Below are 16927 nucleotides of genomic sequence, written 5' to 3' on the forward strand. Positions count from 1 at the left end.
AAAAAATTAAAAAAAAAAAAAGAACAATCACAGTAATATTAGAATAGTTTATTTTTAAATGGATTAAACAATATAAATTTAATTTACAGCTCATTAACAAAGATATAAGTTTAATAATCAAAGAAGAGTTAACCGGAAATCCATCCAATTTGAAGCTCAAATCATAAAATTATATAATATTATAAAAAAAAATATAAAACTTATTTTTTATTAAAAAATTAACTTATATTAACTTTTATACTTTTAACTCAGTTTTTAGAGTCAAAATATTTTATTTTTAAAAATTATAAAGTTAAATTTCAATCAATTAAATATTAAAAAATAAATTTTAATTATATAAAAATTAAAAAAGTATAATCAAAATTGAAATATAGAATAAATTTTATATATGATTTTCAGGGTAAAATTATAAAGAAAAATAATTTAGCAATAGACAAAAACAAAAACTATTGAAACTCATAATACATTTTTGGAAGGACTCGCCAATTTCTGAAACTCATTCACGTTCACCGGGTCGCTTTCCATCTGCTCTTTAAAATAGTCGTAGGGGGGATTTCCAGCAATATTGAACACCATTTACTGAAGTCACAATAAACAATAAATAAGCAAATACCGGTGAAGAGGACAAGAGACGATCTTTTGCTCAGGAGAACTGTTACATCTAGGGATACTCCATATTAATTTTCTAAATGGTTAAGAAGCAAAGTATCTGACTTGGTGTGTGTGTGTGTGTTTATTCTCGTGAACTGAGGAGAAGCAAAGTATCTGACTTGGTGTGTGTTTATTCTCGTGAAAGTGTTTCTTGTTAGTTCCAACCAAATTTATTTATTAAAACCATTAAAAGATAATAACAATAGAAATAGAAACATATATAAAACTAAGCAAAAAAAAAAAATTATGTAAGGATAAACATATTATAAATATTATTTCAAAATATATATTTTTTATAAAATAAATCTTATAAAAACACCAAACAAAACATTATTTAAAAAAAAACTCTATTAAAAAAAAGGCTTGGAAATCTTGTCATCTAGACCACGAGACCAAAATAAACTAATAGAAAAAAATTAAAGAAAACCACAAAATGAATATTTGTTTAAAAAATAATTCAGAATAATGAAACCGTAAAAGAAAATGAGAGAAACAAAAAAAAAGAATCTCTAACTATATCAACACTTAAAATTCATGATTTGTATCATTAAATCGGATATATGAAAAATAAAAAAATCACGAAGCTTAATCCCTAACAAAACAAACATCGAAGGATGAAAGTTAGGAAAAAAATTGTTTAGCGTGTTTCACTTCTGATTCTCTGTTTCTCCTTAGATCTCCTCTCTATAAACAAACTCTTCTACAAGTAAGACTTTTGTAAAGATAAATTTCTTATAACAAACTTTAGGTATATATATGGCTGAGAAAACACAAACTCGCTCAAGCAATTGCAAACGTATTTTAATTCTTTCATGGTATTAAAGTAGACTAAAGCTAACGCTTCTAATAATCATATAACTGCTGTTGCAGATTCTTCATTGTATTCCACTGTGTTTCATTTTCTAACTCAAGTTATTTCCATCAAACTCCATGGAACTAACTTTCTTGCCTGAGCACTCAATTGCTTCCTTTATTTTGGAGTTATGGACTCATAGGAATTATTGATGGTTCTAATTTTTATCCTCCTTAAATTTTCCAATGAAGAACACAAGGTCCGAGGTATTCTTAATTCTACTTATATGGCTTGGTAGTATAAGGTCCAAACAATACTTGGCTGGATTATCTCTTCATTATCTCCTATGGTTGTCTCCATTGTTTATAGCTTTGAGACTTCTCGTCTTGTTTAGCAAGCCTTTAGTGCATGTTTTGTCATGTCATCCACTTCTTATATTTCTCTTATCAAGCAAACATTATAATCTTTACAACAAGGTGGAGTCTTGTCAGAAATTTTTGGATGAAGTTAAATCTCTTATTGATGAACTCTCTACTATTGGGAAACCTATTAATGATTCTGATTTAATCTTATATGCTCTCAATGGTCTCAACTTTTCATTTCATTCCTTTATAACTATGTATTTGCTCTTTCTAAAGAGAAATCTATGCCATTTTTTAATTTTCATGTAGAATTACTGAACTATGACCTTGTGTAGAAATTTCATAGCCAATCCCTTCACTCTAAGGTAGGTTCCTATGCTTTTTACTCACAAAAACCTAGCTCAAAAACAGGTTATTGCCATAACAATAATAAATCTCACTTCTTAAAGGTATTTAAAGACTCAGGTAGTGCCTCCTCTCAGTTTAGGCAACCATTACCTCACCTACCGCGCACATTTTTAATTACTCCTTCTAACTCTCGCTCATGATCTCCTTGTCAAATTTGTAAATGAAAGGGACATCAGGCCTTGGACTGCTTTAATAGCATGAATTACTCCTTTTAGGGATGTCATCCCTCTACTGATGTGGTTGTTATGGTTGTAAAGGCTAATACAACTTACTTAAATCAACATTAATAGTATGTGGATAGTGATGTTAATCTTTATGTTACCTCAAATATTGCTAATCTTACAATCTCTCAAACTTCTAAAGGCGATGATTTCGTGAGCGTAGGTAGCAAGACAAGTTTGACCATATTTTATACTGGCAATGCTTCTATTAAAACCGTTTCTTCTATTATTGCCTTAAATAGTGTTGTTTATTGTCCTCAAGCCTCTGTTCATCTCCTCTCTATCAATAAATTCTATAAAGATAATAATGTTCTTTTTTAACTCACTAGTTCTGTTTTTTCTGTTAAAGACATCCTAATAAGGGATACCCTCTTAACGGGACCAAGTGACAATGGATTATATCCTATCAACCTTTGTCAACTATCTTTATCACAATATCATGCTCTTATAATGAGCGTCAAGGCTTCTACTTCGACTTGTCATTATTGTATGGAACACCCTTCCTCATATATTCTTCATTGTGTCATTTCTAATTTTTCTCTTTCAGTTAGTGATTTAATAAATAAAGTTAATTTATATACCTTATCAACTAAGCAAGTCTAAACAATTGTCATTCTCTAATTCTTCAAGAGAATTCAATGCTCCTCTTAAAATAATTCACTCTAATGTCTGCTCCAATTCCACTCTTTTTTTGAGTGGTTGTCATTATTATATTATTTTTATTGATGAATTTACTTGTTTTTGTTGGTTGTTTCCTATTTCAAATAAATTCAATGTTTATTCTACATTTGTTAAATTCAAGCTTTTAATGGAAAACCAATTTAAATCCCTCATTCAACAATTTTAAAATAATTATGGTGGTGAATATTGTTCTACCATTTTTGAACAATTTTTTAGTGATAATGAAATTTTTCATCGATTATCATATCTTCATACTTCTCAATAAAATAACCTTGCTGATAGAAAACATCATCATATCATGGACATAGGGCTTACTTTTCTTGCTCAATCAGGTTTATATAAGAAATTTTAGGTTGAAGCTTTCCTAACTGCTATCTTTATAATTAATCGACTCCCTACCGAAGTTCTTGATTACATTTCACCCTATGAACTTCTTTTTCATCTTCCTCTGAACTTCATATATTTTCAAGCTTTTAGTTGTTAATGTTTTCCATGTCGTTGTCCTTATAAAAATGATAAATTATCATATCGTAGCACACCTTATATTTTTATTGGTTATAGTTCTAATTACAAACGCTTTCGGTGTTTAGACTCTTCCTCTAAATGTGTCTATATATCTCGAAAAAAATTTTAATTAATAGAAATTTCTTGCACAATCCATTCAAAGAAATCCTACCAGCTGCGTCTCTTCCTCAAGTAAGTTCCCTAGTCTATTCTTCACTCATCCCTCATACATTTTCACCCCCTCCTTTACTTTTTCTTTTACCCTTGGAAGTTCCTTACCAGACTCTGCTCTTACCCGTGGCTCACTCAACACCTATGTTACTCCTAACTTTGCCTCACCTGAAATTCATAGTGCTCTAGATGTTATCTCAACTGAATAACATCTCCACCCCTCTCTCTCATCTCTCAATTCTGGCCAACCCAAGATCTCTATATCCTTTCCCTTATCACCTATACTAGTTCTTAGCTATTCCTTTGATCACTAAGATAGTGCAACCCTTAACCTCTAAAATGATACCATATTTACTTATATGCCTTCTACTGAAATAATCACCATATCACAAACCAGTCATCTTAAGCCTTGTAGTTTCCCTAATTTTCATTCATATTCTACTCGTCACCCCCTTCAAGCATTGTATGCAGGTCTGGTTTGTTATAAGCCTCGCTCCTATGCTTAAGTGGCATCAATACCCGAGTGGTGTACTGTAATGGACAATGAATTCCAGTCTTTATTAAAGAATGAAACTTGGTCACTATGTTCTCGTCCTTCTGGTAAGAATGTGGTTCCATGTAAATAGGTTTTTAAACTCAAACGGTAACTTGCAGACAGTGTTGAACGTCACAAGGCTAGATTAGTAGTTGTGGATTGTCTACAGAGAAGTGATGCTGATTTTCTTAACATAATCATCCCATTCATAAAACCTTATATTGCATGTATTATTCTTACCTTCACGATTTCTTTTAACTGGGATATTCATCAACTAGATGTCTCTAACATTTTTCTTTATAGCATGTTAGAAATGAAAGTTTATATGATATAAACAAAATGATTTATGAATTCGATACACCTTAAATTTATTTGTAAGCTTCATAAATCTCTCTACAAGTTAAAACAAGCTCCTTGAGCTTGGTTTAATTATCCACTACTCTTTTGACTCTTAGTTTTCAAAGTTCCCAAGTTGATCCCTCATTATTTATTTGTCATCGTAAGAATGTCCATACATTCTTATTAGTATACATGGATGATATTCTTGTTACCTTGAATGATCAGAATTTTATTACCTCTCTTATTTCTAAATTACAACTTAAGTTTGCTTTGAAGGATATTGGCCAGTTGACATATTTTATTGGCATTGAGGCCATATATAATTCCTTCATATTACATCTTTGACAAATAAGGTATATTATTGATCTTTTAGATCATGTGCAACTAAATGGTATTCACTTGCATCATGCTTCATATGTTTCAGGCTTTAAGTTGTCCAAATTCAATGGAAAAAATATTCCAAACCCATCTAAATGTAGGCATATAATGGGGGCTTTACAATATATCATACTCATACACCCCAACAATGCATACTCAGTGAATCAACTCTGTCAACATATATAAGCACCTATTTTTGCTCATTAGACAACAGCTAAACGCATGCTACAATATGTAAAACATACACTTAATTATACAGACCTAGTTCCTTTACTATTAATGCCTATTGCGACTCTAATTGGGCTAGTGATCTTGATGATAGATGATCAATTTGTGGTTATGGTGTTTTGTTGGACCCAATCTAATATCTTGGTCGGGTAAGAAACAATCTATCATTTTCAAATTCAGCACTGAAGCTAAATACTGGTGTTTGGCTCTAGTTGCAGCTGAGGTGTATTGGTTAAGAATGTTATTGCGTAAGCTAGAGGTCTCTCTTGCTTTTGCTCCAATCGCATGGTGTGATAACATAAGTGCCTTAACTCTTGTCTCAAATTCTATTTTTCATACATGATCAAAACACATTGAAGTGGATTACTATTTTATCCAAGAAAAGATGGCTAATAAAGATATAATTCTTCAACACGTCCCTGCCTTTCTATAACCTACAGATATATTTACTAAGGGACACATGACTGATCAGTTTTGCTACCTTCGGGGTAAACTTTTTGTGATAGATCTCCTTGCCAATTTACAGGGGAATGATAAGGATAAAGCTTATAATATTAAGATTGTTGAAAAAAACTAAGGTTTGTTGTTTAATGTGTTTCACTTGTGATTCTCTATTTCTCCTTAGGTCTCCTCTTTGCAAACAAACTCTTCTCCAAGTATAACTCTTGTAAAGATAAATCTTTTGTAACAAACTTTGGGTATATATATGGCCGAGGAAATACAAGTTCGCTCAAGCAATTCAAGACGTGTTTCAATTCTTTTAATTGCTTAGTGCTTTCCTTTCTACTTACATAAATGGAGTGAAAATAAATATTCCGTGCAAAAATAGCCCCCCCTCCCCAGCAATTCAAGGGATGTAAAGCTAAAATGAGGGCTAATACAGCTTTGGATTGGGTTGTAGAAGCCATAAAGAATAGCCTTCTTTGTTAATCTACCCGAAAACACCAATATGAAAGCTTCGTTTTTAGAATCTTTTGAAAAGAATATGCTAAAAAACTTCATATTAAATTTTAGCTTTCCTAAATTATGCTATGATCTAAAATATTCGGGCTAATTGAGGTATTTATACATCTTAACTATATGAAATTACTTTATGTATTATGAAGTTAGAACAAGAGTAATCATGAAAAATAATTGTTTTGCTTCATAGGTAAGCTGAAAATTACATATGATTAACATGAAAGGTTGAAGTTATACTGAAAAGGCCTACAAAATAGTTGCTTGACTCCTACTAACAAGTCACGTGTTCATAATTTATGCCAAGTACTTAGGCAACGTGAGAGCACAGAATTAGAGAGTTGAATAGTTGTGAGTATGCATCACGAAGTTTTTTCTCTCTCTCTCTTTTTTCCTTTCTTTTTCCCTTTGCATTGCATGTTATCTACCAAGTAAATTTAAGGACTGAATGGTAAAGCTATAAAAGAATTGAGGACTTAAATGGAGAAAAGAAGGTTACACATGCCAGCATGTGGACGAGTCACCATAGCAATCTTGGTGTCAACAAATTTGTTTTGATAAAAAAAATTTATGATACCATACATATATTAATTAGAGCTCTGTGTCTTAGACATTCCATCATTTTTTTTTTCTTTTTCTTTATTTTTTCTTGTCTTACTGTAAAGTTCAAAGATAAGTATATATATATAAAAAATTATTGTTAAAATTCTAAAATCATCAAACTTTAAGGTCATTCTTGAATGCACTAAGCCCATGTTCCATGAAGAATAGACTTACATTTAGTAATGTAAGAATTTGATCTAATTATTGTACCATGAAGAAAATTTGAGCATGTTATTGATGAATTCTCGAGAGCTATATATCATCCAAACCCACTACTCAAAATAAACCAAGTTCCACAGAAACATGTCCTAATGAGAGAAAACATCCTGACAAAGCTCGATCTATAGCCGCAGAAGTGGAAAATATTGAACCCTTCCACAGTAGTGGAAAGTTTCAGAACAAGTATGGTCTTCGTTCCAGCCTTCTTGGGGTGGTAAGCCACTCCTCTCTCCTTGGGCTACAAGGCCCACCTCTCTCCTCTATTCTCTGCTCACGTCCCTCCCTTGATTCATGCACAAATTTGCAATCTTGACCGTAAAAACATCTTCCTAGAGCAAAGTATCTGCATAGCTGTCCCTCCCTTGATTCATGCACAAATTTGCAATTGTGACCGTAATGACATCTTCCTTGAGCAAAGTATCTGCATAGCTGTATCTGTTGGTCGCCGCCTTGTCTATGTGGTGATCTAATTGGACTAGAGTTATGAATGCTTGCCAGTGGCTTTCTGCAGAATTTGGGAGACCTTGAACAAAAATCATCCTGGATGTCACCGTACTCGACTGCGTTTCCAGGAACTTGGCCGCGGTAATCATTTTCTCCTCGGTTTGCATGTAGTTTAGGTTGTTCGCAGCCTTGTCTGTGTGGTGATCGGTCAGCACATTTCAATGGTTGTCTCTGATCCATCCTTGACAACCCATTGTTTAAACTTGTGCGGGGATTCAACTGAGAGCGACTCTTGTTTGTCTCTTCCTTTTTCAAGGCCCTAAAGTACAGAAAACTTTAGCATGTTAACATAGCTGAACAAGTCTATCATTTTCAACAGGTAAGTTTTGATTCACTGGCTTGCCTATCATTCTCAACAATATTCCATCATGACAATAAATCAGAGTACCTTTCCACCCTGAGCATTTTCCTCCCTTCCTTCTCCAGGACCCTGGTTTCTCTGTTAGACCTGGCGAGAGAACCTCTTAAGTGCTTTTCGAGAAGAATATTGCGCCTTTCTCCTTCATCTTCCCATCTCTGCGATGATAAAAATCAATTTGCCTTTGAGGGGAGATTTTTTTTTCTTTTCAAATAAATGAACATTGCTTGTCTTAATAAAAATCATATCTACACAGCATAAACCTGTCTTAAGGTCTTCATTCGATACAGGTTCCGACCCTTTATTAGGAGGGGATGAAGTGGAGGGAGTGGATTCTCCCCTTTGCTCCAAAGGACTTCTATCTGGTCACATAAATATCAAAAACATTTTATTTGCTATCTGATATTGATCCTCTCACTTTGTTAGATAACCAGAGTTATTTTTTATTGAAATTGGATGTGCAATTCAAAGGTGATGCATCGAATGTACAGTAAAAACAGACTCACAGCTGCCACTTCAATCTACTCCGCTAGCCACTCACTTCCTTCAATAAACAGAACAATTCTAGAAACTGAAATAGAGCTTTTATCAAAATTCTACTTCACAGAAGACTTACTCCTCCATTGCGCAAGAAAATCAACATACAAGTATTCATCTTCTAAAAATTATCAAGGTACAGATAGAAAAAATACAGGTTAAAATAACTTCAATTTCTTCTATAAATTTGGTTCTTCAATCACTTACAAAAAGGTTGAACGCATTGTCAAGACATATCAGTGCAAGATTCAGAGTTTGGCATACGTATGTTCATCGTCTTACATTTAATTCGATATACCAAATCACATGTGGCTTTTAACTCACTGTAAATGTATGCTGTTGCTTGGCAGCGCCATAGCTTTCCTGCACGATTTTACCTGCAACCATCCTTGTTCCTATAGGAGAACCCACGGCACTTCGTGATGCTATATTATACCTGATCAGAAACAGATATAAATCAAGCAAAAACAATATAGGATTAGAGAAATTTCACTAGACTAATCGCAACATATGTATCCTACATTTCGCAATTAATGGTAATTTACAGCATAATCAAACAGGAGTGTCTTGTAGATCAAAGATATTATTCCAAAGACATACTTATCGTAAACATTCTGGTCAAACATGACAATGTCACCTCTGCATGCATCCCCTGCATAAAAGCAATAACATGTCTAAGGTATAAACTTGAAGGAAAGTGAACAAAACAAGCTAGAACAGTGCAAGCTGATGACACATGAAAGAACAAAATGACCAAAAATCATTTATGAATGGTTTTATGCATCATGGAAATTGATCGATAGAGCATCCATCACCCATTCTACTAAATGTTATCCCTTATTCTTGTCTTAAAGGCTGGTTATGCATTCAAGCATTAAAATCAATCAATCAATAATAAGTTAATGTGGTTTACCTTTACAGTCCAAAACAAAGCTAGATATGGGGTACTTTTTCTCCCCTCCGCCACTCAAAATCCTACATCAAGATAAACAAAAAATCAAAACGACAGATAAAAAGAAAAAAAGAATCAGTAGCTTCAAAGAAGATGCAAAATTACTCCTGATGCTCCTTTATGCGCTGGATGAGTATGTCCTTTTTTCCGGTCAGTCTCAATTTATTCTTCCTCAAATAGACCTTACATTGCTCCACTTTGAGCCTCTCTAACTTCCCAGCTTCCATCACGTCACAAAGCAAGAAATCAAAATCCAATCTCAAAGATCCAAACCCATGTAAGTTATCACTATCTTACCCTCCATGCTCTAATATAAAACTAGTGTTTACTTGCGTGAATATGAGATTATTGACTGTATTACTAACCTTGTATGATCTTTTGAACTTCCTCGTAACTTTTCTCATCTACTTCTGCCAATTTCGTCTCTTTTTCTCCTGGGTCTTCATCAAAGCTCAGGTCCAGATCCTTTGCAACGCTACACCAAAATATTCAACCAGACAACTACATTGCAATGTTATTTTCTTAACAGCAAACAGTTCAGGATTTTCAAGATTTAATTAAACTAACCGTGACTTTGATTTCTTCTTGATAGACAATCTTGAGAGATTGCTTCGAGTCTCCTCAAAAATGCTGTAACTTGGATCAGTATCAGAACCATAATCCGGGTCGGACCCTCCACTTTCAGCACTATAAACTTCTTCTTCTTCTTGTTCATCTTGGGGTTTTTTTTGTTTATAGGTTACCATTGTTAAGTGCGCTGACTGCTTCGATTTGGGTTTTTGTTCTTTAAAATCGAAAGGGTTTATATAAGGAAGCGTTGATGGAAACAAAAATAATGATATTTTTCAAAAATAACGTTGCCGTTGCTGCTGAGCGGGAATTAGGGTTGATATAAGGATTTTTAAATTACAATGTCAAGCAATCGAAAATCTGAGAGAACTTCTGCTTTATTTTTATTTTTGGATGTATTTTAAAAATATTTTTTATTTTAAAAATATTAAATTAATATTTTTTCTAATGTTTTTTAAAAGTTTTGAAAGGTTGATTTTAAAATATTATATTTTAATATATTTAAAAACAAAAACTATTTTTAAAAAAAAATCGCATAACAACCTTAACAATGTATTAGAAACGATAGGCAATACATTCATCACTTTCTTTCTTTCTTCTCTTTGGATAAATAACTTGAATGTAGTTCTTGTTTGGCTTTTTTCTGTATCAACTCTTTGCTTTATCAATTTAGCTTCTACTTCAATAACTTCTCTTTTATGTGTTGTGTGTGGTCTCGTACCATGTAATAGTAGGACTACCACATTAATTAATAAGAGGTTGAGAGAAGAGAGTGTCTTATAAATGTGTGAGGGAGAGTTGAGACCTTGAGAGAAGATTGGACAGCTACTTAGAGGAAAAGAAAAAGAAAAAGGAGGGCCACAAAACATGAGAGGAAGAAGGAGGAGGAGAACCAGCAGGAGAGAAGAAGGAACACTATCAAACCTTCCCCAAACTTAGTTAAATTCAAAAGGCATGGGTCATAAAACTTCCTTCCTCTTCTTCTTATGACTAAGAACCACATGGGTCATAAAACTCCCTTCCTCTTCTTCTTATGACTAAGAACCGGAAATGAAAAAGAAGACCCTAAGAAAATTAACCTAAGATCTAACCTAGATCTGAAGGCAACTAAAATTAACTAAGAGGACAATGAAACAAAAATGAAATGAAGCCCATTCCTAGAGCATATAAAAAGAAAAATGAAAAGAACAAATCAGGGTAGAGGGCTGGCTTTAACTATGGGGTTGGCCAGCATGTATGTATGTGTTCTACTGGAAATTGTTGAAAGATTATATGTTGAAATTGATGGTTTCAAGGTGTGTGTTCTATTAGAAATTGTTGAAAGATTATATACTGTAATTAATGGTTTTCAATGTGTATGTTTTGCTGGAATTTGTTGAAAGATTATATGCTGGAATTGATGGTTTTAATATATGTATTCTCTTGGAACTTAGTGACAAGTTATGTGCTTGGGTTGTTACAGCATGAGTGGTGTGTGTGTGTATGCTGAATTATGTGTTATGTAGCAAATTATGATTCGTTGCCAAAACTGAGTCTTTTGTAGCGAATTAGCATTCGTTGTCGAATGGCATGTTCTACAGCAAAATTATAATTCATTGTTGAAACTATGTCATCTACGATGAATTTGTGATTCGCTATCGAAACTAAGTTGCCTGCAACGAATTAGCATTTGTTGGTGAATTGTGTGTTTTGCAACAAAATTATGATTCGCTGTTGAAACTAAGTTGTCTACAGTGAATTAGTATTCGCTGTCGAAATGTGTGTAGTGCAGCGAATTTGAGAGTCGCTGCTGAAGTTGAGTTATCTACAGCGAATTTACGATTCGCTGCCAAAACTGAGTTGTCTGCAGCGAATTAGTATTTGTTGTTGAATTTTATGTCCTGCAGTGAAGTTGTGATTTGCTTTCGAAACAAAGTTGTCTATAACGAAGTAACATTTGCTGCAGAATAATGTGTTCTGCGGTGAGTTTATGAATCGCTGCTGAAACTGAGTTGCCTATAGCAAATTAGCATTCATTGTCGAATCATGTGTTCTGCAGTGAAGTTGTGATTCGCTACCGAAACTAAGTCTTTTACAGCGAATTAGCATTCGTTGTCGAATCATGTGTTCTACAGTGAAATTTATGATCCCCTATTGAAACTGAGTTGCCTGTAGCAAATTAGCATTCGATGGTGAATGGTGTGTTCTGCAACAAAATTATGATTCGCTGTCGAAACTAAGTTAACTGCAGCGAATTAGCATTCATTACCAAAATGTATGTTTTGCAGCGAATTTAGGAGTTGCTGCCAAAGTTGAGTTGTTTGCAGCAAATTTGCGATTCGTTGCTGAAACTGAATTGTTTACAGCGAATTAGCATTCACTTTCAAATTATATGTCCTGCAGTGAAATTATAATTTGCTACTGAAATTGAATTGTCTGCAGCGAATTAGCATTTGTTGTCAATTTGGATTTTCTGCAGTGAATTTGTGATTTGCTATCAAAACTAAGTTGCTTGCAGCGAATTAATATTAGTTGCCAAATTATGTGTTCTATAACAAAATTATGATTTGTTGTCGAAGTTGTATTGTTTGCAATGAATTTATGACTTGCTGCCAAAATTGAGTTATCTATAGTGAAGTAGCATTCACTGTCGTAAATATGGAACACTTGAATGTGAACATATAAACTCTTTAAGTAAATATGGTGACAAATGTGATTCAAAGATATAAATGTATTGATTTGTAACCATTGATGTCTTAGGTGGTGCGGTCAGGATTGGATCATCATCAAGACAAAAACAACCTACAGGTAGAGTAAGTAAGTGACTTTCACCTTTCTTTTTTCATACGTTGAATAATAAAATACTTTATCATGAATGTTACTATATTGTGTTAGAATAGATATCAGATAACCAAACACTTAAATGTTGACAAATGGTTGATTAGCTTCGGTTAATAGTATCCGACTGAATAACAGGGACAAATAATTTATTAGCCTCGGCTAATAGCATCCGAATGGATAATCAAGACAACGGTTGATTAAATTTGGTTGATGGCATCCAAAATGGATGATCAGGGTGAGTGAACAGTTAACCTCAGCAAATAATGCCTTAAGAGGATTACCGAGTTTAAGATTATGGTTATATTGAAATTAGATATCAATGGATTTGACATGCTATGGAGATGAATTCATTTGTTATTAAGAAAATCCATATCGATAACAACGTGTAAGACATGATGACCAAACCTCTACCGAGAGAGAATTTTGATTTTTGCAGAAGGGAAGCGGGCTTGTCAGAGCCTCCTAAATTGAAGCTTACATGTTGATTGATAATATAGTGGATTTCTCACATGGTGCATAAGAGGGAGATTTATTGTGTGTGATACTACATCATGTGATGTTTGAATTAAAATGCAGTTGCCACTGTAGAAGGTAGTAGAGAAAAATAAAAGAGAAATGAGAAAAAACGGGAGAAAGAAAAGAAGAAGAGGCAACAGAGCAATCTTTTTTTTTTCTACGATTTCCAGTTCATTCACCGTTGGATTAGACTGAGATTTTGACAGTAGCTTCTAGACACATTATTTTTCATTCTTGATGGTTGGATCGAAGATTAGTTATGTGGAAGCTAACCATTTTGATAGAAAATTAGGCTGTCAGTGTTGTTATTTTTTTTCAAATACTTCTCTCTTTAATCTTCTTGTATTTCAAGAATAGATTATTCTTGATGATATGTATGTTGTAGCCCTTAGTTAAATCTTAGGAATAACAATTGTGAACTGATTATTTGTTGATAGTAGAAGTTTTGAGATGGACTATGGTCTCATGGTTCTTCCCGTATCGGGTTTTCCATATAAAAATCTTGGTATTGATTTGTGTAATTGTTACATTATATTTATTGATTCTTTGATCATGATTTTGATTACATAAAAAAAAAAGAATTGAAATTTGTAAATTGTGAATTGATTCTGCCAAATTGATGTGTAGATAGTTGTTCCTAATTTTTCCAACATTACGCAATTGGTGTCTTCCCGCCTCTTTATATGTCTCTGGCTTGTGAGAAAGATCAGTCTCTAAGGTTTCCTATGTCTGAATATCCAAAAACAATGAGCAAAAGGGACAGACCAGGGATGCTGGTGTCCAAATGCAGCATCGATATTGGTGGTGCTGACAAGCGTTCATGTAACTCAGTTTCATCATTCTATGGTTCTGGCATGCAAATATCAATGAGTTCTTAATTGCCAATCTTTTGAGCCCTCTGAGGAGTTCCACAGTGTAAAGAGGTTTTGTCTTTGTCTTCAGCCATCTTGGGTGACCATGTTTTCTCACTTTTTTGATAAAATGCAGCACCAATGAATCAAAAGCAAAGGCGTAAGAATCTAGTACTTCGGTTAAAATTTAAAGCCTGTAGAGGTTAATAAAATTTCTCAGGAAGTGCTGGTTCTGCCATGCTTTTAGGATTCATTATTGCTATGGCTGCTCAAACTGAAAGCGATGTGATCATGAAGAGAAGACGGCCTATTAAAGAGCAACGGCGTGTTGTTGTTACTGGAATGGGTTTTGTAACCTCAGTTGGTCATGATTTAGATGTATTCTACACCAATCTTCCCGACGGTGTTAGCGGGATAAGTAGAATTAAGTGCTTTGACTGCGCAGAGTTTCTAACTGCATGTTTTCTTTGGCTCAAAAACTACTGCAATAAATGGTTGTATCAACTTTATTACTCCCAGTCTCATTATTAGTTGTAACAGAAAATTGCTGGATAAATCAAGTCTTTCTCACCATATGGATGGGTCTCGCAGAAGCTTTCGAAGAGGGCAGATAAGTTTTTGCTTTATATGCTTCATTTGAAGGTCTGAAGGTAAGTGAAGTTGCATCATCTTGTAAATTCAGGACTTTTAGAAGGTTCAAAACGGCAAGCAGAGAGTAAAATGCATGGATTTGGTTAGCTTAAAAACAATCGGATGAACTAGTGCCCTAGTGTAAAATTAATTGCTGATGCAACATTCCAGAAATTTACATTTGGCCAGTTTCAGGGATGGATGGGCCCTAACTACTCAGCATCCTCCTCTTGTTCATTTTGCAACGTTTGTGTACTTAATTCTGCAAATCATATCGTCAGAGGTGAAACTGTAAGCCTCTCACTATCCCATTGAGATAGTATTTACAATGCTGCTGCTAGATCCACTCTTGTTTCAGGAATGCATCTAATCTTTCTTTATGAAACATAGTTTCTTGGTAGAAATGTTCATGGTTATGTAAAAAAATATTTAGTCATTATTTTTCTCCTGACAGTCATCCTCATCTTGGGATATTTGCAGGACTCGAGGCTTTGTGGCGGCTCCGAAGCACCTATTACTCCAAATTTGGTAAAAATGTATGTAAACTGCATTTTCAGTCAAAAGGTTCATTTGTTCTCAGTCAGAGTCTTAAGCCAAGTTGCGAGTTCTGTAATTGCGCAGGATCGCGATGCACTTGTTCTGGTAGAAGGAGCTGGTGTTTTGCTGCTAGAAGAACTGGGGCATGCTAAGGAACACTTGCTGCATATCACCCCTTATGCAGCCTGTTTGGATTTTCCCTTTTACATGTACAAGGTTTTCTCCATTTAGATTCCATTTTCGTATGACAGAAAAGAGGAGCAAAATATCTGTGCATAGTTCCTTGGTGGAAGCTGCACTTGTGATGCTTATCGCATAACTGAACCTCATCCTGATGGTGAGAAACAAGTCTATTGAAAACCTAAATACTAATTTGACATTTTACAAAAACATTCAAATTTAAAATGTGTGTGTGTGTGTGTGTGTTACTTCTCCTTAGCTCTCCATGTTCTCTCCTAAAATTCGAATAGCAAAAACTTTCGAGGGGATGAACTTTAAGTGTGTGTTTCTTTCACCTCATGGACAGAAGATATTCAAGCACCTCGGAGGCAAAGTTTCAGTTGCCTGTATGAGGGTATGAATTAATGCTCCTATTTGTATTTCTGAAATCAGGAAAGGCTATTGCTCTCTGCATAGAACAGGCCTTAGATCGATCTGGTGTAGATAGCGAAGATGTAAATTACATAAGCGCTCATGCAACATCTACGCCAACTGGCGATCTAGCTGAATATAAGCTCTAGTTCGTTGTTTCGGCAAAATCCCAGGTAAAATAATTCATTTTGTATTAAATCTTCATAATCCATCTTCAAACTATCAGCTAAGAGTGAACTCTACCAAATCCATGATTGGTAACCTGCAAGGCGCTTCAGGTGCTGCAGAAGCTCTGCGGCAACAATTAAGGTAAGCAGCTCTACTTCCATGCATATAGGTGATGTCTGTCACGAATAAACTTTACATGAAAAGGGGGTTTCCATGTTTAATAGTTGGTTCTGAACTATTTCTTTTTTAAAAAAAAAAATTGAAAACATTTAAAAATTTTAATTTGAAATAAAAAATTATTTTTTTCAAAAATATTCTTAAAATATAAAAATAAACAGCAGCTAGCTATGGTATTGTGATTGTTTTTGTGATTGTAATTATAAAAAAAAAATTAATAAAAAATGTTTTTTTGTGAGTTGATATATATACAATCAATACCATCTTACTTTATTGTAGGAATAATCAACTATTTGCCCCTTGTGTTTGTGGCACGTAGTAATCTTGTCCTTGTCTTTTTAACTTAGACAGATTGGTATTAAAATCAATAAAATTTTGGTTAATTAGCTCAAAACCAATAATGCTACTAGAAAGGATAAAATTGCATCTTTTAAGGATATAGAAACTAGAAGTCTAACGGGACCAAAGAAAAGCTCCCATGGCATACTTCCTTCTCTCTTCAACATCCCAGTGATGGGTAACTCATACGCCCTGACCAGGCAATCAAGTTTCCATTCTTGCATTGTCTCATAGTCGGCTCGGGTGTATCTTGGGTAGTATAGTGGCATCTGAAAGCTCCCACTCTACTTCTTTTCGTGCTGCCTATTTGGTCCATAATTGCCTCTC

At 34.0% G+C, this 16927-nt stretch overlaps 1 protein-coding gene and 2 long non-coding RNA genes across 3 annotated transcripts; 2 read left to right on the forward strand and 1 right to left on the reverse strand.

Annotated features, from left to right (window-relative positions):
• Positions 1 to 6984: 6984 nt before the first annotated feature.
• Positions 6985 to 10335, reverse strand: LOC105133986 (zinc finger CCCH domain-containing protein 62-like). Its single transcript, XM_011038185.1, has 9 exons — positions 9969 to 10335; positions 9767 to 9876; positions 9507 to 9621; positions 9363 to 9424; positions 9050 to 9101; positions 8774 to 8885; positions 8176 to 8274; positions 7943 to 8070; positions 6985 to 7813 (listed from the first exon to the last, which is right to left on the reverse strand). Exons 1-9 carry the CDS (start codon positions 10145 to 10147, stop codon positions 7225 to 7227), a joined length of 1446 nt encoding a protein of 481 aa, XP_011036487.1. The 5' UTR covers positions 10148 to 10335; the 3' UTR covers positions 6985 to 7224.
• A 3630-nt stretch (positions 10336 to 13965) lies between these two features.
• LOC105133987 (uncharacterized) lies at positions 13966 to 15728 on the forward strand. Its single transcript, XR_843912.1, has 2 exons — positions 13966 to 14318; positions 14406 to 15728. It is a non-coding gene; the product is annotated as an uncharacterized LOC105133987 (long non-coding RNA).
• A 19-nt stretch (positions 15729 to 15747) lies between these two features.
• Positions 15748 to 16225, forward strand: LOC105133988 (uncharacterized). The gene is made up of 2 exons (XR_843913.1): positions 15748 to 16089; positions 16143 to 16225. It is a non-coding gene; the product is annotated as an uncharacterized LOC105133988 (long non-coding RNA).
• Positions 16226 to 16927: the final 702 nt, after the last annotated feature.

The sequence above is a fragment of the Populus euphratica genome, unplaced genomic scaffold, assembly GCF_000495115.2.
Source record: "Populus euphratica unplaced genomic scaffold, PopEup_1.0 scaffold38.1, whole genome shotgun sequence".
Lineage (NCBI taxonomy): Eukaryota > Viridiplantae > Streptophyta > Magnoliopsida > Malpighiales > Salicaceae > Populus > Populus euphratica.

What these genes read in the sequence shown, in the direction of transcription:
- LOC105133986 (XM_011038185.1), bottom strand. Translation starts at nt 10,147, where the DNA reads ATGGTAACCTATAAACAAAAAAAACCCCAAGATGAACAAGAAGAAGAA. An exon ending in CGCATAAAGGAGCATCAGGA is followed by an intron (nt 9,425 to 9,506) that starts GTAATTTTGCAT and finishes ATCTTGATGTAG; the next exon opens with GATTTTGAGTGGCGGAGGGG. An exon ending in AGCAACAGCATACATTTACA is followed by an intron (nt 8,275 to 8,773) that starts GTGAGTTAAAAG and finishes TTATGTGACCAG; the next exon opens with ATAGAAGTCCTTTGGAGCAA.